The following is a 23,618-nucleotide window of genomic DNA, read 5'->3' as shown; positions in this document are numbered from 1 at the left end:
AACATTAAATAAGCAATAAAATTAATGCATTAGTATTCCATTAACATTAATATATATAAAAATTGATAAACGTAAATAAAAATACAGCACAAAAGACCTCGATCTAACTAAATACAACTAAAATTAAATAGGTTAAAGACCTTTCTAATAACTCCTATATTCCATTAAAACTTGTGTGTTTTAAATATGATATTTATATAAGATTCCACAGACAAAATAAACTAAAAAAGGAATATCTGGGAAGTGATACTATTCTTCTAATAAGTATTATCGTGTATAGGACTTATTCGAAAGGACTTTAACAAAATAAACTAAAAAAGGAATATCTGGGAAGTGATACTATTCTTCTAATATGTATTATCGAGTATAGGACTTATTAGAAAGGACTTTAACACATTCAATTTTACTTGAATTTAGTTAGACCGAGGTCTTTAGCGCTGTATTCTTATTTTTATAAATTATTTTATACATTAATGTTAATGGAAAATTAATGCATTAATTTTATTATTTATTATTTAATGTTAATGAAAAATTAATGCATTAAATTCAAAAATATTTAATGTTAATGCAAAATTAATGCATTAATTCCACAAATATTTAATGTTAATGTAAAATTAATGCATTAAATTTAAAAATATTTAATGTTAATGCAAATTTAATGCATTAAATGTACCCATGTTAATGTTAATGCAATAAACTTGCATTAACATTAATTTTTTTTAATGTAGAAAAAATTGTTAATGCATTAACACATTTAATGCATTTATCCCAGGTCTGGTTCGCAGAGGCTTTTGTGGCGTGATAATGAAAGTGGTCCACCGGAAGTATATAATCAAATGATGACGTTTGAAGCTACCTGTTCGCCATGTATGAAGGAAACAAACTGAGTATCGAGATCGTTTCCCTAGAGCCGTGAAGTCAATTCTGGATCATCATTATGTAGATGACTTTGTAGGGTTTGAAATGCGTAATTTTACATCGAATTCATCAGAGGTGGTTTTGGCTCTAGAAGGCAGTTTAAATCATGAGGTCAGTTTCTCAGGTGGCTTAAATGAGATGGACGGCTCAACTGAAAAGGTACTTGGTATGTTTTGGGATCCAAAGGATGACGCATTCAAATTTGTTCTGAAATTTCATCGTGTGAATTCTGACGTCATCAGCGGTAAAAGGTTCATTTTTGATCCAATCGGTTTTTTGTGCCATTTTATGATAACAGCAAAACTTTTGATGAGAAAAGTCTGGAGACATAGTGTGTTTTGGGACGATATGTTGCCCGCGTCATTACAAGTGGAATAATTGGCGCCAAGAGCTACGAAATATTGTCCATGTTAAGGTTCCACGATTTTATTTTGGGAATGGTTTGCCCTTGAGGTTAGAGCTGCATGTTTTTGTTGATGCCAGTTGATGCCAGTGATGGAGAAATAGGAGTGTCGTTTATATCTGCCAAATCGAAATGTGCCCCATTGAAATGTATGACCATTCCCAGATTAGAACTACAAGCCGCCGTTTTGGGCACCCGATTGATTGACACTATAATGAAGGAACACGATCTCAATGTTTCTCGCCGAATCTGTTGGAGTGACTCTACAACCGTCATTAGTTGGATTAGTTCTGAGAGCCTGAGATATAAACCATTTGTTGCCCACCGAATTACCGAAATACTTGACTCCACACGCCCAACGGATTTTAGATGGTTGCCTACGAATCTAAATGTTGCCGATGACATTACAAGAGCTAAAAATAAAGTAGATTTTGAACACGTTGGTTCCAAGGGCCACAATTTTTGTATGAAAACGAAGTTGATTGGCCGAATAAGAATTCTGAGAAATCTGATGATTTGTGTGAGGAAGAACTACGCCCCAAATTTGTCATGCTGGTTAGTACAAATTTAGTTATAGATTTTAATAGTTTTTCTTCATTTCTCATGCTTAAACGTACTATGGCTTGGGTTCTGTTATTTATTAATTGTTGCCGAAAAGATGATAAAAACAAGTTAGAGTGCTATATTCGGCTGAGCCGAATCTTAAATACCCTCCACCAGCTACTTTTATATAAATACTTTTTTAATTGATCGAATATTTGTAGAAATGAGTTTTCTTATGTATTAAATAGAAAACCCCAAGATTTAAACAGCTTAAATCTGTTACAATTCCAAAATTTATTGAACATTACATTTTCTTTTATATTTTTATAGCGCCCCAAAATATGCTTTAACGATATTTAATAATGTGCATGTATGCATGTGTGTGAAAGATTTTCAAAATACATATATAAAATTTTGTTCTACACAAATTGATAATGCAACTAGTTAAATATGGTTAAAGTGCTTTTAGGGGCAGGACCTAGTATGGAAGATATGACCAATTATAGACCGATCGTAAAAAAATTCTTTAAGCAAAATTTCTGTACATAAAAGCTATATTTCAGTCAAATTTTGTATCTATATCGTAATTTAGTAATAAGTAATGTGTGTTCAAGTGATTTTCTGAAGGGAAACTTGCCGACCGCACCCATGTTATGGACCGATCGTGAAAAAATCTTGAAATAGAATTTTTGTATACCAAACTAATATTTGTGCCAAATTTTGTATCAATAGCTTTATTTGGTAATGAGTAATGAGCGCACAGTGGTATAGGAAAAAAAAAAGAGGGAAATAATTCGGTAACTTCTAAACGGTTAATCCGATTTTAATGAAATTTGGTATGCACAAAAAGGAGGTGTTGTCGAGTTTAGGTTTTGAATTTGGACCTTATAGGCCAACCAGGGGCCCGGCGGGGGGTCCTCAAATTAGGACACCTCGGCTATGTTAAATTTTTAAAACGATCTTATTTCTTCATTTGAGTTCCGATTTAAAAAAAATTTCGTATATAGAATCTTCTCATCGAGCACTATAAAAAATGTCGTCGTAGCAGTAAATTATATCTTATAGTTTAGGAGATATTCGCATTTGAAAATTAAAATTTTAAAATTTTTACCGTTCTTACTTTAGTTTTTTGATAATAGCGGGTCCAAATATTCCCGATTTTCGCCATTTCTTTTTTTATTCGCTTAACAACAAGTTTATATATCAAGCAGTGAAAGAATTATGTAAAAATCATGACTGAGTCCAAAGTTATAGGCATTTTAATTTAAAAAATTAAAAAAAGGCGATTTTTTGCCATTTTTTTGGGAAAAAAGTATCTTTTTCTTTTTAAGTTATCTAAAAAGTTTCTAAGAAGATGTATATAGAATTTATACTTTTTGAAAAGCTGACTTTACATAAAATACGATAAATGAAACAAAACCTAAAAATTTTTGATACCGAGGGGACCAGGTCCATCCAAAAAACCCTATTTTTTTATAGAAAATTCAATTTTGAGCATAAATTCTCAAATCGCATAGTCGATATCAAATTATAGTGACCTGTTTTATATGACCCAATATGTTCTTAATCATTTTGTAACGGGTTTCGATAACCCCGCCCCTGGTATGGATATAATAGGCAAAAAACCAAAAAATCCCATTTTTGGGATTTTTTAAAACTTTTTTGGGAATTCCGGGATTTCTAATAAGAAAATTCGAAATTTTATTTAATTTTGGATTTTGAGTAAAAAAATCTACCTAACTGTAAAATTTCATCAAAAAATATTCATAAATAAAATTTTTATTGCAATTTGAAAAATTTGTATCTTCGCAAAAACTGAATAAAAAACATTTTTTAATTTTTTTTAAAAAAGTATTCCGCGAATTTTTTAATTTTCAAAAATTATATACAGTTTTGAAAAATAGACAAAATTACCTTTCCATTGATATATAACATGCCTACCTAATGTTTTTTAAGTGACAAATTAATTAGGGAAAACTCAACATCTTTTAGAAAATTTACCTAGCACTATTATTTTCATCCATAACGTTAACTCTTAAATTTGTTACATATATTAAAAAATTTTCAGGTATTATTTTTTAAACTGTAATGATTTTTACCCCTATAGGTCACTTTAATAGGTAGCTTATTAAAGTGACCTATTGAGGAAAAATTCATTACATAAGGATACGTTAGACATTAGGTAGAATATCATAACCCTTTAAAAAATAATTTAATTTAAGTACCTGTAATTAATATATAAGACAGGTTTATATCTGTTTGTAATTATTTGTAATTTTCTAACCATGGCGATCGTACTAAAAAAAATGATTTGTGCTCCATTTTATTTGAACACTCTTCAGCTCCTTTTCAAGATAAAGTGAACTTCTTATTGAAATATATTGAAACTGCACATAAAAATAAAGTGGATAAAACTGATATATGTAAAATTGAAAATTTTATAAAATCAGTTGATATAAAACTGAAGAGTGTTCGGTATTCCATTGCTAAATTTCGATCGAAATTTTCTGATTGGCTGGATGAATGTGTAGAAGTTGCTATTTGCGTATCAACTGTTGGTGCTCCCTGTAAGCAGTATGAGGATTTGAGCTCAAAATCTAAGAGGAAAAGGTTATCAACTTCACTAGAAACCTTATCTAACGAAGAAGTTTCGGACACTTTTAAAGCAATGTTAAGAAAAGAAAAACAGCCTTTGGATGCCATAAAAATTGCAAATATTCTTCCAACCGCATCACCAAGACGACTGAAAAGAATTGTAAAGAGTATACCCACACCATCATCTGATACAACGTTCACTGAGGAAGAAGCTATTGCGCTTATGTTGCAGCTGGGATTAAGTCGTGATAACTACATAACGTTAAGAAAGGCGCTATCTGAAAAAGGAGTGGATGTTTTACCATCATATGACAAAATAAATGAAAAGAAGAAAAGCATTATACCACCTCCTATTGAAATAACTGATCGGAAGGCTGTTATTGGACTCGGCGCTCTACTCGAAAATACTGCTTTAAGGATTGCTTCTGACTTTTCTTCAGACCAACTAAAAAAAATAAATTCTTGTGATCTTCAACTCATTTGTAAGTGGGGATGTGATGGATTATCAGCACTCTCGGAATATAAACAAATCAACACAAGTGAATCATCTTCCGAGTATAAAAGTGTATTTATGGCATCGCTAGTTCCATTAAGAATTCGAAAGTATGCTGACAGCGATTCTCCATCAACCAGTTTCGATGATATTTGGAAGAATTCGACTCCAGGATCCAAAGCTTTTTGTAGGCCAATAAGCTTTGAGTATATAAAGGAATCCAAAACAACAACGCAAGATTTGATAAATCGTATTGAAGCAGAAATTAAAAACTTGGAACCTATAACAATCGAAATAGAAAATTATTCGTTTAACATGTCCTATGATTTAAAACTTACAATGATTGATGGGAAAGTTGGAAATGCCATTACAGGAACATCATCTACTTGGTACTGCTACATATGTGGTGATAAAAAATCAGAATTTTCGAATATTTCCAAGCAAAGATCAATAAATGAGGAAACATTACAATTTGGAATATCCCCCCTACATGCTCGCATACGATTTCTGGAACATTTTCTACATTTAGCATATGATTTAAAGTACAGAAGCATACCGGAAAATGCAAACAAAAGTGCAAATAACAATAAGGAGTTAATGGAAATGAGAGCCAGTGAGAAACGAAGAATTCAAGAGGAATTTAAAAAGCGGATGGGATTAAATATTGATAAACCACTCACAGGATATGGAAGCACAAACGATGGTAATACCGCTAGACGTTTTTTTAAACATTTTGAAACTACTTCCGAAATAACCGGAATTAGTATGGATTTACTGCAAAAGGTCAATATTATTCTAATGGCGATAAATAGCAAGCATAAAGTGAACGCAACAAAATTTGGAGAGTATTCTACAAAAGTTTCTAAATTACTTTTGGAATTATATCCCTGGAAAGAAATGACACCTACAGTTCACAAGATATTATGTAATGGAAAGGTCATCATAGAACATAATATTCTGCCTTTAGGAGAGCTTACAGAAGAACCCCAAGAATCGAGGAATAGAGACTTTAAGCATATTCATCAGTTTAGCTCAAGGAAGTGTTCTAGGCAGTCTCAAAATGAAGATATTTTTAATAATCTGATTCTATCTTCTGATCCTGTTTTATCTACTATAAGGAAACGTTGGATTTGCTACAAAACGTTAGCATTTGAAAATATTCATGAATTTAAAGATTTACTTTATCTTTTAGATATGGACTACTGTGATACCGATTATTTTACAAAATTATATTAATTTATAAAAAAAAAAATAAATAAAGACTATTTTTATATAAAATAAATACTTGTTAATTTTTTTTAGGGATAAAGAATAAAAGATTAATCGTAAAAAGTGGCTGTAAAAATTCATAAAAATTTAGGTAGTAAAACATGCCTAACAAATGTATGGATGAAAATAATAGTACTAGGTAAATTCTCTAAAAGATGTTGAGTTTTCCCTAATTAATTTGTCACTTAAAAAACATTAGGTAGGCATGTTATATATCAATGGAAAGGTAATTTTGTCTATTTTTCAAAACTGTATATAATTTTTGAAAATTAAAAAATTCGCGGAATACTTTTTTAAAAAAAATTAAAAAATGTTTTTTATTCAGTTTTTGCGAAGATACAAATTTTTCAAATTGCAATAAAAATTTTATTTATGAATATTTTTTGATGAAATTTTACAGTTAGGTAGATTTTTTTACTCAAAATCCAAAATTAAATAAAAATTTCGAATTTTCTTATTAGAAATCCCGGAATTCCCAAAAAAGTTTTAAAAAATCCCAAAAATGGGATTTTTTGGTTTTTTGCCTATTATATCCATACCAGGGGCGGGGTTATCGAAACCCGTTACAAAATGATTAAGAACATATTGGGTCATATAAAACAGGTCACTATAATTTGATATCGACTATGCGATTTGAGAATTTATGCTCAAAATTGAATTTTCTATAAAAAAATAGGGTTTTTTGGATGGACCTGGTCCCCTCGGTATCAAAAATTTTTAGGTTTTGTTTCATTTATCGTATTTTATGTAAAGTCAGCTTTTCAAAAAGTATAAATTCTATATACAACTTCTTAGAAACTTTTTAGATAACTTAAAAAGAAAAAGATACTTTTTTCCCAAAAAAATGGCAAAAAATCGCCTTTTTTTAATTTTTTAAATTAAAATGCCTATAACTTTGGACTCAGTCATGATTTTTACATAATTCTTTCACTGCTTGATATATAAACTTGTTGTTAAGCGAATAAAAAAAGAAATGGCGAAAATCGGGAATATTTGGACCCGCTATTATCAAAAAACTAAAGTAAGAACGGTAAAAATTTTAAAATTTTAATTTTCAAATGCGAATATCTCCTAAACTATAAGAGATAATTTACTGCTACGATGACATTTTTATAGTGCTCGATGAGAAGATTCTATATACGAAATTTTTTTTAAATCGGAACTCAAATGAAGAAATAAGATCGTTTTAAAAATTTAACATAGCCGAGGTGTCCTAATTTGAGGACCCCCCGCCGGGCCCCTGGTTGGCCTATAAGGTCCAAATTCAAAACCTAAACTCGACAACACCTCCTTTTTGTGCATACCAAATTTCATTAAAATCGGATTAACCGTTTAGAAGTTACCGAATTATTTCCCTCTTTTTTTTTTCCTATACCACTGTGCGTTATGGATGAAAATAATAGTGCTAGGTAAATTTTCTAAAAGATGTTGAGTTTTCCCTAATTAATTTGTCACTTAAAAAACATTAGGTAGGCATGTTATATATCAATGGAAAGGTAATTTTGTCTATTTTTCAAAACTGTATATAATTTTTGAAAATTAAAAAATTCGCGGAATACTTTTTTAAAAAAAATTAAAAAATGTTTTTTATTCAGTTTTTGCGAAGATACAAATTTTTCAAATTGCAATAAAAATTTTATTTATGAATATTTTTTGATGAAATTTTACAGTTAGGTAGATTTTTTTACTCAAAATCCAAAATTAAATAAAAATTTCGAATTTTCTTATTAGAAATCCCGGAATTCCCAAAAAAGTTTTAAAAAATCCCAAAAATGGGATTTTTTGGTTTTTTGCCTATTATATCCATACCAGGGGCGGGGTTATCGAAACCCGTTACAAAATGATTAAGAACATATTGGGTCATATAAAACAGGTCACTATAATTTGATATCGACTATGCGATTTGAGAATTTATGCTCAAAATTGAATTTTCTATAAAAAAATAGGGTTTTTTGGATGGACCTGGTCCCCTCGGTATCAAAAATTTTTAGGTTTTGTTTCATTTATCGTATTTTATGTAAAGTCAGCTTTTCAAAAAGTATAAATTCTATATACATCTTCTTAGAAACTTTTTAGATAACTTAAAAAGAAAAAGATACTTTTTTCCCAAAAAAATGGCAAAAAATCGCCTTTTTTTAATTTTTTAAATTAAAATGCCTATAACTTTGGACTCAGTCATGATTTTTACATAATTCTTTCACTGCTTGATATATAAACTTGTTGTTAAGCGAATAAAAAAAGAAATGGCGAAAATCGGGAATATTTGGACCCGCTATTATCAAAAAACTAAAGTAAGAACGGTAAAAATTTTAAAATTTTAATTTTCAAATGCGAATATCTCCTAAACTATAAGATATAATTTACTGCTACGACGACATTTTTATAGTGCTCGATGAGAAGATTCTATATACGAAATTTTTTTTAAATCGGAACTCAAATGAAGAAATAAGATCGTTTTAAAAATTTAACATAGCCGAGGTGTCCTAATTTGAGGACCCCCCGCCGGGCCCCTGGTTGGCCTATAAGGTCCAAATTCAAAACCTAAACTCGACAACACCTCCTTTTTGTGCATACCAAATTTCATTAAAATCGGATTAACCGTTTAGAAGTTACCGAATTATTTCCCTCTTTTTTTTTCCTATACCACTGTGTAACGTTAACTCTTAAATTTGTTACATATATTAAAAAATTTTCAGGTATTATTTTTTAAACTGTAATGATTTTACCCCTATAGGTCACTTTAATAGGTAGCTTATTAAAGTGACCTATTGAGGAAAAATTCATTACATAAGGATACGTTAGACATTAGGTAGAATATCATAACCCTTTAAAAAATAATTTAATTTAAGTACCTGTAATTAATATATAAGACAGGTTTATATCTGTTTGTAATTATTTGTAATTTTCTAACCATGGCGATCGTACTAAAAAAAATGATTTGTGCTCCATTTTATTTGAACACTCTTCAGCTCCTTTTCAAGATAAAGTGAACTTCTTATTGAAATATATTGAAACTGCACATAAAAATAAAGTGGATAAAACTGATATATGTAAAATTGAAAATTTTATAAAATCAGTTGATATAAAACTGAAGAGTGTTCGGTATTCCATTGCTAAATTTCGATCGAAATTTTCTGATTGGCTGGATGAATGTGTAGAAGTTGCTATTTGCGTATCAACTGTTGGTGCTCCCTGTAAGCAGTATGAGGATTTGAGCTCAAAATCTAAGAGGAAAAGGTTATCAACTTCACTAGAAACCTTATCTAACGAAGAAGTTTCGGACACTTTTAAAGCAATGTTAAGAAAAGAAAAACAGCCTTTGGATGCCATAAAAATTGCAAATATTCTTCCAACCGCATCACCAAGACGACTGAAAAGAATTGTAAAGAGTATACCCACACCATCATCTGATACAACGTTCACTGAGGAAGAAGCTATTGCGCTTATGTTGCAGCTGGGATTAAGTCGTGATAACTACATAACGTTAAGAAAGGCGCTATCTGAAAAAGGAGTGGATGTTTTACCATCATATGACAAAATAAATGAAAAGAAGAAAAGCATTATACCACCTCCTATTGAAATAACTGATCGGAAGGCTGTTATTGGACTCGGCGCTCTACTCGAAAATACTGCTTTAAGGATTGCTTCTGACTTTTCTTCAGACCAACTAAAAAAAATAAATTCTTGTGATCTTCAACTCATTTGTAAGTGGGGATGTGATGGATTATCAGCACTCTCGGAATATAAACAAATCAACACAAGTGAATCATCTTCCGAGTATAAAAGTGTATTTATGGCATCGCTAGTTCCATTAAGAATTCGAAAGTATGCTGACAGCGATTCTCCATCAACCAGTTTCGATGATATTTGGAAGAATTCGACTCCAGGATCCAAAGCTTTTTGTAGGCCAATAAGCTTTGAGTATATAAAGGAATCCAAAACAACAACGCAAGATTTGATAAATCGTATTGAAGCAGAAATTAAAAACTTGGAACCTATAACAATCGAAATAGAAAATTATTCGTTTAACATGTCCTATGATTTAAAACTTACAATGATTGATGGGAAAGTTGGAAATGCCATTACAGGAACATCATCTACTTGGTACTGCTACATATGTGGTGATAAAAAATCAGAATTTTCGAATATTTCCAAGCAAAGATCAATAAATGAGGAAACATTACAATTTGGAATATCCCCCCTACATGCTCGCATACGATTTCTGGAACATTTTCTACATTTAGCATATGATTTAAAGTACAGAAGCATACCGGAAAATGCAAACAAAAGTGCAAATAACAATAAGGAGTTAATGGAAATGAGAGCCAGTGAGAAACGAAGAATTCAAGAGGAATTTAAAAAGCGGATGGGATTAAATATTGATAAACCACTCACAGGATATGGAAGCACAAACGATGGTAATACCGCTAGACGTTTTTTTAAACATTTTGAAACTACTTCCGAAATAACCGGAATTAGTATGGATTTACTGCAAAAGGTCAATATTATTCTAATGGCGATAAATAGCAAGCATAAAGTGAACGCAACAAAATTTGGAGAGTATTCTACAAAAGTTTCTAAATTACTTTTGGAATTATATCCCTGGAAAGAAATGACACCTACAGTTCACAAGATATTATGTAATGGAAAGGTCATCATAGAACATAATATTCTGCCTTTAGGAGAGCTTACAGAAGAACCCCAAGAATCGAGGAATAGAGACTTTAAGCATATTCATCAGTTTAGCTCAAGGAAGTGTTCTAGGCAGTCTCAAAATGAAGATATTTTTAATAATCTGATTCTATCTTCTGATCCTGTTTTATCTACTATAAGGAAACGTTGGATTTGCTACAAAACGTTAGCATTTGAAAATATTCATGAATTTAAAGATTTACTTTATCTTTTAGATATGGACTACTGTGATACCGATTATTTTACAAAATTATATTAATTTATAAAAAAAAAAATAAATAAAGACTATTTTTATATAAAATAAATACTTGTTAATTTTTTTTAGGGATAAAGAATAAAAGATTAATCGTAAAAAGTGGCTGTAAAAATTCATAAAAATTTAGGTAGTAAAACATGCCTAACAAATGTATGGATGAAAATAATAGTACTAGGTAAATTCTCTAAAAGATGTTGAGTTTTCCCTAATTAATTTGTCACTTAAAAAACATTAGGTAGGCATGTTATATATCAATGGAAAGGTAATTTTGTCTATTTTTCAAAACTGTATATAATTTTTGAAAATTAAAAAATTCGCGGAATACTTTTTTAAAAAAAATTAAAAAATGTTTTTTATTCAGTTTTTGCGAAGATACAAATTTTTCAAATTGCAATAAAAATTTTATTTATGAATATTTTTTGATGAAATTTTACAGTTAGGTAGATTTTTTTACTCAAAATCCAAAATTAAATAAAAATTTCGAATTTTCTTATTAGAAATCCCGGAATTCCCAAAAAAGTTTTAAAAAATCCCAAAAATGGGATTTTTTGGTTTTTTGCCTATTATATCCATACCAGGGGCGGGGTTATCGAAACCCGTTACAAAATGATTAAGAACATATTGGGTCATATAAAACAGGTCACTATAATTTGATATCGACTATGCGATTTGAGAATTTATGCTCAAAATTGAATTTTCTATAAAAAAATAGGGTTTTTTGGATGGACCTGGTCCCCTCGGTATCAAAAATTTTTAGGTTTTGTTTCATTTATCGTATTTTATGTAAAGTCAGCTTTTCAAAAAGTATAAATTCTATATACAACTTCTTAGAAACTTTTTAGATAACTTAAAAAGAAAAAGATACTTTTTTCCCAAAAAAATGGCAAAAAATCGCCTTTTTTTAATTTTTTAAATTAAAATGCCTATAACTTTGGACTCAGTCATGATTTTTACATAATTCTTTCACTGCTTGATATATAAACTTGTTGTTAAGCGAATAAAAAAAGAAATGGCGAAAATCGGGAATATTTGGACCCGCTATTATCAAAAAACTAAAGTAAGAACGGTAAAAATTTTAAAATTTTAATTTTCAAATGCGAATATCTCCTAAACTATAAGAGATAATTTACTGCTACGATGACATTTTTTATAGTGCTCGATGAGAAGATTCTATATACGAAATTTTTTTTAAATCGGAACTCAAATGAAGAAATAAGATCGTTTTAAAAATTTAACATAGCCGAGGTGTCCTAATTTGAGGACCCCCCGCCGGGCCCCTGGTTGGCCTATAAGGTCCAAATTCAAAACCTAAACTCGACAACACCTCCTTTTTGTGCATACCAAATTTCATTAAAATCGGATTAACCGTTTAGAAGTTACCGAATTATTTCCCTCTTTTTTTTTTCCTATACCACTGTGGAGCGTTTAAGAGATTTTTCGTAAAAGGACCTTGTATGGGAGCCAATTATGTATATAAAGACAAAATTTTAGATGTATATCTTAATTTATTAATAAGTTATGAGCGTTTAAGTGATTTTCGGGAAGGGACCTTGTATGGGAGCTATGACCAATTATGGACTGTGAAAAATTTCACAGTAATATTTCTGTATGTGAGAGCAGTACTTGTACCAAACTTTATATGGATATCTTAATTGAGTTATGAGTTATGTGCGTTTAAGTTATTTTCGGGAGGGGACCTTGTATGGGAGCTATGACCAATTATGGACCGATCGTCAAATTTTGTATCTATATCGTAATTTAGTAATAAGTAATGTGTGTTCAAGTGATTTTCTGAAGGGAAACTTGCATAGGACCGACCGCACCCATGTTATGGACCGATCGTGAAAAAATCTTGAAATAGAATTTTTGTATACCAAACTAATATTTGTGCCAAATTTTGTATCAATAGCTTTATTTGGTAATGAGTAATGGGCGTTTAAGAGATTTTTCGTAAAAGGACCTTGTATGGGAGCCAATTATGTATATAAAGACAAAATTTTATATGTATATCTTAATTTATTAATAAGTTATGAGCGTTTAAGTGATTTTCGGGAAGGGACCTTGTATGGGAGTTATGACCAATTATGGACTGTGAAAAATTTCACAGTAATATTTCTGTATGTGAGAGCAATACTTGTACCAAACTTTATATGGATATCTTAATTAAGTTATGAGTTATGTGCGTTTAAGTTATTTTCGGGAGGGGACCTTGTATGGGAGCTATGACCAATTATGGACCGATCGGAAAAAAATTTCATAGTAATATTTCTGTGCATATGAGCAATACTTATTTCAAATTTTATATGGATATCTAAATTTAGTAATGAGTTGTGCGCGTTTAAGTGATTTTCGGGAAGCGTCCTTGTATGGGAGCTATTACCAATTGTGGACCCATCCAGAAAGTTTTTCTCTCAATGAATTCTATTGACATAAGATTTTAAGTATGTATGGGAGGTATATGAAATTATGGATCGATTCTGGCAATTTTCAGCAGGAATCGAGATACTGTGTAGAAGCGAATGTATGATGACTTTCCTGAAATTATCTTGCATAGTTTTCGAGAAAATTACATCAGAATGTATAAAAAATGCTTATTTTTTCGGAGTTGTTTTAAATTTTGATTCACAACTTTTCCCTATGTGAACCGATTTTGCTCATTTTCAATACCAAACGGACAGACGGACATAGCTAAATCGACTCAGAATTTCATAAGGACCCAGAATATATATACTTTGTTGGGTCTCAGATGAATATTTCTTGGTGTTACACACGGAATGACAAACTTATATATACCCTCTATCACCACTGATGGTGGTGGAGGGTATAATAGTGGTTCGAGATGCCTGTGTGCCGAAGAGTTAAGGGTTGCTGAAACTATTTTGTGCCGTCTGTCCCAAGGAGAGAGTTTCGCCTTTGAAATAAACGTTTTAAAATCTGGTGGTTCTTTAAAAAAGGAAAATGAGTTATTTTCTCTTTCGCCTTATTTTGATGAAAATAATTTGCTTCGCGTGAGCGGTCGTATTGATGCTGCGAGTTGGTTGCCTTTAGATGCGAGGCACCCCATTATTTGTCGCCCTGTCACCGCTTTGCACAACTATTTGTTGGCCATGTGCATAACGAAATGAGGCATCAAAATTTTGAGGCTACCATAGGCGAAATAAGGAAAAGGTTCTGGATTCCACGACTAAGAAAGCTGTTAAGTAAGACCACATCAAATTGCAACATTTGTGGATTATTGCCAAGTGATAGACTAACTCCATACGTCCGTCCATTTACTTATACTGATGTGGACTATTTTGGCCCAATAAACGTGGCTATTGGTAGACGTCATGAAAAACGTTCGGTAGCCCTGTTTACGTGTCTCACAATTAGAGCAGTACATTTAGAAGTGGCTTATGATCTTTCGACTGATGCATGTATTTTGTGTATACGAAATTTTATAAATCGTCGTGGCACCCCGTTGAAGATTCGGAGCGACAACGGAAAGAATTTTGTTGGAGTTAACCAGGAAGCCCAGCGATTTGATGAAGTTTTTGATCTGGTTAAAATTGAAGATGAGTTGTCCACAAAGGTCATTGAATGGCAGTTTAATTGTCCACATAATCCTGCAGAAGGTGGTATATGGGAGCGAATGGTTCAATGTGTTAAAAAAGTTTTAAGAGTAACTCTCAGAGAAGTATTTTAATTGAAGCCGAAAACATCGTAAACTCTCGCCCATTGACTCACTTGCCTGTCAGCCCTGAAGACGAAGAACCATTGACGCCAAATCAGTTCTTGTTGGGTTCTGCAAATACGTCTCAAACTCCAGAAGGTATTGAAATTACAAAGCCCGTAGTACTAAAAAGGCAGTGGCGAATTGCTAGACAGCTACGAGATCATATCTGGAAAAGATGGATTGTTGAATATTTACCCACACTTACAAGACGGTCCAAATGGTGTGAATATACGAATTGAAGATGAGTTGTCCACAAAGGTCATTGAATGGCAGTTTAATTGTCCACATAATCCTGCAGAAGGTGGTATATGGGAGCGAATGGTTCAATGTGTTAAAAAAGTTTTAAGAGTAACTCTCAGAGAAGTATTTTAATTGAAGCCGAAAACATCGTAAACTCTCGCCCATTGACTCACTTGCCTGTCAGCCCTGAAGACGAAGAACCATTGACGCCAAATCAGTTCTTGTTGGGTTCTGCAAATACGTCTCAAACTCCAGAAGGTATTGAAATTACAAAGCCCGTAGTACTAAAAAGGCAGTGGCGAATTGCTAGACAGCTACGAGATCATATCTGGAAAAGATGGATTGTTGAATATTTACCCACACTTACAAGACGGTCCAAATGGTGTGAATATACGAAGCCCTTGGCTCCTGGTGATCTTGTACTTATTTGTGATCCAGATGTATCCCGTCGAGATTGGAAGAGAGGTCGTGCCGTAAATGTGTTCCCTGGCAGTGATGGAGTAATACGGAGAGATGATGTCCACACAAGTAGTGGAATACTTAAGCGTCCAGTTTCCAAACTAGCAGTTCTTGATATGGAGTAGTGAATCGTTGCCGATCCACGGGGGTGGGAATGTCACCCAATGGCTAATAATTTATTAAATTTGTCATTTATTTTATTAGTATTCAATTTAATTTATTTTAGTTATATTTATTGTTTGTGAGCTACCTTAATGTTTACTTAAATTGTCTTATTTACCAATTGTATGATCATTGTTGTTGTTTAGTTCATTTGTCCGTTAGGATTTTTTTTATATTATTTTGTATACTTTTTTGTACTTATTTGTTTCGAAATAAACGCATTCTTTGTCCCTATATTCTACTGCAGTAGTTTCGTTCAGTTTATTTATTTGGAAATAAACTGTTGTAAAAGTACATAAACAAAAATACGTTTTGGGCTCAGTAACTACTGGCTCTAATTATAAAGTTTAGTTTGTTGGGGATAAAGACTGCGGTAAGTCGCTTAATTTATTTATAAGTTACGTTTTGTAATAATTTTATTATACCCTCCACCACCATCAGTGGTGATAGAGGGTATATATAACTTTGTCATTCCGTGTGTAACACCAAGAAATATTCATCTGAGACCCAACAAAGTATATATATTCTGGGTCCTTATCAAATTCTGAGTCGATTTAGCTATGTCCGTCTGTCTGTGTAAAACACGCTCACGATAAAACGAAGCAATAGAGCTTAACTAAATTCATCCAAAATTTTCTTCATTTTCCTAAGTTGTTTGGTATTGCAAATGGGCAAAATCGGTTCACACCGGGAAAAGTTATGAATCAAAATTTAAAACAACCTCGGAAAAAAATAAGCATTTTTTACATATTCTGATGTAGTTTTCTCGAAAACTATGCAAGATAATTCCATGAAAATCACCATACATTCGTTTCTGCACAAGATCTTGATCCCTGCTGAAAATTGCCAGAATCGGTCCACAATTTCATATACCTCCCATACAAAAGTACATATTCCCGGAAAATGGGTTTTTTGTTAATAACTTCCGCCACAATGTCGATATCTTCACAAAATTTTACAAATTACAATCTTATGTCAATATAATTCGTTCAGAGGAAAAATTTTCTGGATCGGTCCATAATTGGACATAGCTCCCATACAAGGTCCCCTCCCGAAAATCACTTAAACGTGCATAACGCATTACTAAATTAAGATATCCAAATAAAATTTGGTATAAGTATTGCCCATATGCAAGAAATATTACTGTGAAATTTTTTTCCGATCGGTCCATAATTGGTCATAGCTCCCATACAAGGACCCCTCCCGAAAATCACTTAAACGCGCTTAACTCATAACTAAATTAAGATATCCATATAAAATTTGGTACAAATATTACTCATATGCACAGAAATATTGTTGTGAAATTTTTTTCCGATCGGTCCATAATTGATCATAGCTCCCATACAAGGTCCCCTCCCGAAAATCACTTAAACGCGCATAACTCATTACTAAATTAAGATATCCATATAAAATTTGGTGTAAGTATTGCCCATATGCATAGAAATATTACTGTGAAAGTTTTTTCCGATTGGTCCATAATTGGTCATAGCTCCCATACAAGGTCCCCTCCCGAAAATCACTTAAACGCGCATAACTCAGTACTAAATTAAGATTTCCATATAAAATTTGGTATAAGTATTGCCCATATGCATACAAATATTACTGTGAAATTTTTTTTCCGATCGGTCCATAATTGGTCATAGCTCCCATACAAGGTCCCCTCCCGAAAATCACTTAAACGCGCTTAACTCATAACTAAATTAAGATATCCATATAAAAATTGGTACAAATAACTCATATGCACAGAGATTTTGTTGTGAAATTTTTTTCCGATCGGTCCATAGTTGATCATAGCTCCCATACAAGGTCCCCTCCCGAAAATCACTTAAACGCTCATAACTCATTACTAAATTCAGATATCCATATAAAATTTGGTACAATTATTGCCCATATGCATAGAAATATTACTGTGAAATTTTTTTCCGATCGGTCCATAATTGGTCATAGCTCCCATACAAGGTTCCCTCCCGAAAATCACTTAAACGCGCATAACTCATTACTAAATTAAGATATCAATATAAAATTTGGCACAAGTATTACTCATATGCACAGAAATATTACTATGAAAATTTTTTTCGATCGGTCCATAATTGGTCATAGCTCGCATACAAGGTCCCCTCCCGAAAATCACTTAAACGCGCATAACTCATTACGTAATTAAGATATCCATATGGTACAAATATTACTCATATGCACAGAAATATTACAGATAATTTTTTTCCGATCGGTCCATAACTGGTCATAGCTCCCATACAAGGTCCCCTCCCGAAAATCACTTAAACGCACATAACTCATTACTAAATTAAGATATCCATATAAAGTTTGGCAAAAATATTGCTCATATACAGAGAAATATTACTGTGAAATTGTTTTCCTATCGATCCATAATTGATCATAGCTCCCATACAAGGTCCCTTTCAGAAAAATACTTAAAGGCACATAACTCATTACCAAATAATGATATAAATAAATATTATTTTTGTTCATAAATACTATTTTGTAATGCAAAAAGCACTTAATGCTATTTCAAAAATTTTTCACGATCGGTCTATATTTGGTCATATCTCTCATACTAGGTCCTGCCCCTAAAAGCGCTTTAACCGTATTTAACTATTTGCATTATCAATTTGTGTAGAACAAAATTATATATATGTATGTATTTTTGAAATCCTTAAATCTTTCACACACATGCATACATGCAAATACGATATATCGCTAAAGCATATCTTAGGGCGCTATAAAAATTTAAATGAAAGTGGCGTTTCTAATGTTCAATAAATCTTGGAATTGTAGTAGATTTAAACTGTTTAAATCTTGGGATTTTTCTATTTAAAACATGAGAAAACTTATTTCTACAAATATTTTATTAATTAGAAATGTATTAATACAAAATTTGCTGGTGGAGGGTATTTAAGATTCGGCTCAGCCGAATATAGCACTCTAACTTGTTTTTTAATAGAAATAAACGGTTGCTCAAATATATGCATCATTAATTTAAAATTTGTGGTTCATTTATTTGGGACTTGTTAAACTCGCTGTCCTCAACATAAAGTCTCAGGTCGCAGCCAGCGACAATCTATATATATAACAAGCAGTGTTGTCACTTTGGATATTATTAACCAAAATTGGTTATTTTTGTTTTGCATGTGTACATGTGAATTATTTTCTCGTTTTGGTTATTTTTTGCAAACAATTGAACTAAATGCTATTTGCATTTATTCTTAAAATAAAATTAAAAAAAAACTTCTTTTATCTCTAGCTTTAAACCAACTATGTAAATCAGAGATGCTCAAACACATACTACCATAGACTACCATAGTTTTATTTGTGTTGGTAAAGCAGCAGAGAACAGAATTCAATTTAAAATAAAGGTATACTAATAAAATGACTACAAACTATAAGTATATGCTAACTGTCAATTATTTATTATGGATTTTGACAGCCAGCGTATATCAAAGTCTATATAAAAAACTATCAACTGTTCCCTCATGTTCTCCTACATTAATTCGGCTTTCTCAAAATTTTGTTGCTGTATTTCTGTGTGTATTTTAAAAACGTCGCGCACAGACCTTGCTTCGACAAGTGCTGATCAGCAACTGATTTGATTTTGTTTTTCCGTTAATATTTCTATTGGAAATTTTTATGTAAAGAACTCGTGGTACTTATATAAAAAACGAAGTATACTGTATATTGCATTTCGATTTTTATGGAATTTGGTGGGAATAAAAACTATGGCAACACTTGTTGCAATTTGGTGGGAATAGTCTACGTACTTATTATGAACAATTCATATTATATTATGAAGGTATCAAAGAAAACAAATAAAAACTATGGCAACACTTGTTGCAATTTAAATTAGAGTAACATTTACCGATAATTTTGAAATCGGGTAATTCCGATTCTGAAAATTCGTTTCTCAACCGTGTGTATTCAGGAGAATCAAATGCATTGGAGTTTAAATCAATGGAAGGCAATGTTTGTAACTCTAATTCAGCTACAGTTGTATCGTCATCAAAGGCACGTGACAAGGCATCCGGAACAACGTTATCTTTACCCTTTCGATGCTCTATGGTAAAGTCGAACCCTTGTAATTTCAGTGCCCACCTGGCTAATCGTCCGATAGGTCTTTCTGCCTCATAAGCCACTTTAGATTGGCATGGTCGGTAATAACTTTAAACTCGTGGCCTTCAATATACGCCCTAAATTTCCTAATAGCCAATATTACCGCCAAACACTCCAGTTCCGTGATGGAATAATTTCTCTGAGCTTTATTAAGCTTTTGAGACATGAAAGTTATTGGCTTCTCGTTTCCCTTGTCGTCAAGTTGGGCTAAAACTGCTCCTACACCAACAGTACTGGCATCACATTGGATGATGAATGGTTTGTCAAAGTTCGCATGTACCAAAATGGGTGCAGTAGTCAACTTCTCCTTAATGGTTTCGAAGGACTTTTGGGCATCAGACGACCATGCAAATATTTTCCTTTTCGACAAGAGTTCCATCATAGGAAACGTTATTGTGGCATAGTCATCGATAAATCGACGATACCAACCCGCCATACCGAGAAACTGGCGGAATTGTCGGACACTTTTAGGCACCGGAAATTGAGAAATGGCATTTACTTTTCCTGGATCAACCTTCAATTACCCTTCTCCCACAATATAACCAAGGTACTGAACTTGGCGAAGACAGAAACTACTTTTCTTGACGTTAATTGTCAAGTTAGCTTTCCGAAGTTGTGTCGCCACCTCCTTTAAATGTCCCAAGTGTTCGTCAAAGTCTTTTGATATTATCAGCAAGTCGTCCAGGTAAACGAAAACGTTTGTCTTTAAGTTATACGGAATGACTTGGTCCATTAGTCTACACATTGTCTGTGGTGCATTGCACAATCCAAACGGCATTCTTGTAAATTGATACAATGGCCGATAGGGATTGTGAAAGCTGTCTTTTGTCTTGAGGTTTCGTCCAATTTTATTTGCCAAAATGCATCTTTCAGATCCACTTTGGAAATATAGTAAATTGGAGGAAGCCTAGAAATTAGTCCGTCTATGTTGGGAATGGGATATGCGTCCTTTTTGGTAACGGAATTTTACTTTCGACTGTCCAAGCAAAAACGTACTTTTTCTGGTTTAACAATTAAAACACCAGGTGATGACCAAGGAGATGACGGACATTCTTCGATAACTTCAACATACGATCTATCTCGCCACATAACAATTTTTCCCTCGCTGGTGATATCGGGTAATAACGTTGTTTGATAGGAGTTGCGTCACCGGAATCTATATTATGTTCCAACAGTGTGGTACACCCTAGACCATATCGGTCAGAGTTAGGAAAATAATCAACTATTTTCTGTAATTGTTGTTTTTGTAACAAAATCAATGGGATTTTGTCCGGGTCGTCGTCAGAAACAATCTCATTCACGGAATTAATGGTGACAATCTGAATACCAAATGTTTCGCAAAAATTCATTCCACAAATAAAATTTTGAGTAATTGATGGAATCAATAAAAACTCAACTGATTTATCCTGTTCATTATAACCAATATCAAGAATCACAGTTCCTAAACTACGCTTACGTTGACCGTCCGCAGTTCTAACATTGCCCATAAAACGATTGTAATTGCCACTCTCAACTATTTCAGAACACAATTCTCCTCCAATAACGTTCACATTAGCTCCACTATCAAGCAAAGCAAAATAATTTTTATGACGAATCTTCAAACTAACATACGGTCTATTATCATTTTCCTTATTGACCAGTGACGAAATGATATGTTTTCCAAGCAAATTTTTCCTTTTATAGAATTCCCTTATCCTTTTCGACGATCTACTAGGTTTTTGTTCAATACAAGGTTCATCAAAAATTCTGGCTCTAATACGATTGTATTCCTCCAAACGTATGTGATATGGTCGTTGTAAGGGATGAATCAATGATTCTGAATGATCTTCCACAGTTGGTAATATTTTGTCTTCTCTAAATTGGTTTGTCACGTCAGGTATGTTTGATATAGCCGGTGGGTTGGCTCTTTCTGGTAAAGTACTTATTGGTACAGAATCTAATAATTCGTTTTCGGATGTCCGTCCTTTTTGGAACGAACATCCTTCAAAACGTTTCCCCGCTTCAGGCAATTGGGACATTTTGGTTTAAAAATATTCTTTGCCCCACAACCGTAACAAAATATAGTTCTAGGTTCTAAGCAGTCTATGAAACTATGACCAATGTTGTCACAATTCCAACATTTATTATTCCCTTTCACCAAACATATTTCGCTACTGTCGTCTTCTAAAATATTGCCATCAGGAATAGTTTCATCCACCAAGACCTCTGAAACTTGAGTCTTTGAGAATCCACGTTCACGTCTATTCAAATTTGCTAATGACATGTCTTTAATAAATTTCTCGTGCCTACGCACAGCACGTCTTAAATGAGCAACACGAGTGATCTCCAAATGTAGTATTTCGTGTCTAACTTCCGGTTTCAAATTGCGTTGTATCGTCTCGCATAATTCATGTTCTGATAAGGGTGTTCGAAGTTTATCACACAGAACCATGATCGCCTCATAAAATTCGTCAAAAGTCTCGTTGTGTCTTTGTTTTCGTCGAAGTATGTCGTCCCTAATGTCAAAGTCAGTTTTATCGTCTTTATACTGGCGTTTCATTGCAAAAACAATTCGTCCCAGTCCATGTCCACACAACGCCAAAACCACTTCAAGGCCTTATCTTCGAAAAGAATATGAGCATGTTCACACAATAGATTGAAATCCCCCCTAAGATTGGCGTTAGTGAGTGTATTAATCCTATAGATGAATTCATCTACTGTAATCTCCGAAGGATTACCAGTGAAACGCACTCTCCAATTTCTGATTATATTCAAAACCCTTTCAGAATTCCGATCAAAATGTCTGTCCAAGTTCCTATTTTCGTTGTTCCGATGGTCTCTAGAGATGTCGCAACGATCATCTCGATTTTCGCGTTCATTGCGCTCCGTAGCTCGTCGTTCAGTCCGACTTAATATATCTTGTTCTAATGGTCCTTGATTAGTTAACGTCAAATTTCTAAAACTGTCTGCAATCATGTTCGCAATTTCAGTCCTAAATTCTTGTAATGAATTGTCAACAATACGACGAATATTTTCGTTGACAGTTTCCTGTTGGTTAGCTTACCTACGTGTTTGCATACGAGTTACCGGTCTTCTGATTGGATTAGCAGGTGTCTGTGCGTCACCACCAGCTCCCTGATCTACTGAAATGTTATCAGCATCTCTATCAACCTCAGCTGGTATATTTCCGGCACTACGTACCAGAGGCATTTTTCAATATTATAATGACAATGACAATAATAAAAATATGAAAATCAAATCTGTTGTATTTGACAGATAATGAACGTCAGGTAAATATTAAGTAGAATCGAGAAAATCTTAAGGTCAAATTCAGAAAACTGAATGAGTTAAAAAAAACTTTGTATAAATCACAAAGAGTTATAATAAAAGCAACTATGTTCAATAAAAATTTATAAAACAACGATAAAAATTATCACTACTCGGTGAAGTTATTAAGTAGGGGTATACAGGTAAAAAATAAAAGTAACTAATAATGTCAAAATAAAAGTAATATAAATAAAATCAATGTAAACGGACTAACAAATACCACTACTAAAAAATAATAAGAAATAACTTATAACTGCTGGAAACCTTCGACCAAAATCAAGAGAATAATTCCAAAACAATAATAAGTCAAAATAAGAAATGTTAGGGATTGATTATCCGTTATAGGAAAGTTACCGATTATAATTTCAGTTACTATAAGTCCATAAATCCGGAAAAACCAAACTATGAAAATTCAATTTTGAAGAGAGAGAGAGAGAGGAAAGGG

The 23,618-nt window shown here is 32.6% G+C and overlaps 1 protein-coding gene across 1 annotated transcript in view; it reads left to right on the top strand.

Moving 5' to 3' along the window:
• Positions 1–1,382: 1,382 nt before the first annotated feature.
• Positions 1,383–23,618, top strand: part of LOC119601935 — a 71,622-nt gene continuing 49,386 nt past the window's right edge. Inside the window, exon 1 of the mRNA XM_037953202.1 lies at positions 1,383–1,876. Within this exon, the coding sequence (XP_037809130.1) occupies positions 1,383–1,876 (494 nt within the window). The remainder of the gene's footprint in view (positions 1,877–23,618) is intronic.

This window comes from Lucilia sericata, unplaced genomic scaffold (genome assembly GCF_015586225.1).
Source record: "Lucilia sericata isolate MDLA Ls3-8-SP2 unplaced genomic scaffold, ASM1558622v1 Contig000200F_arrow, whole genome shotgun sequence".
Lineage (NCBI taxonomy): Eukaryota > Metazoa > Arthropoda > Insecta > Diptera > Calliphoridae > Lucilia > Lucilia sericata.
Note: the sequence above shows the minus strand (reverse complement) of the source record. Positions and strands in the feature narration are given on the sequence as shown.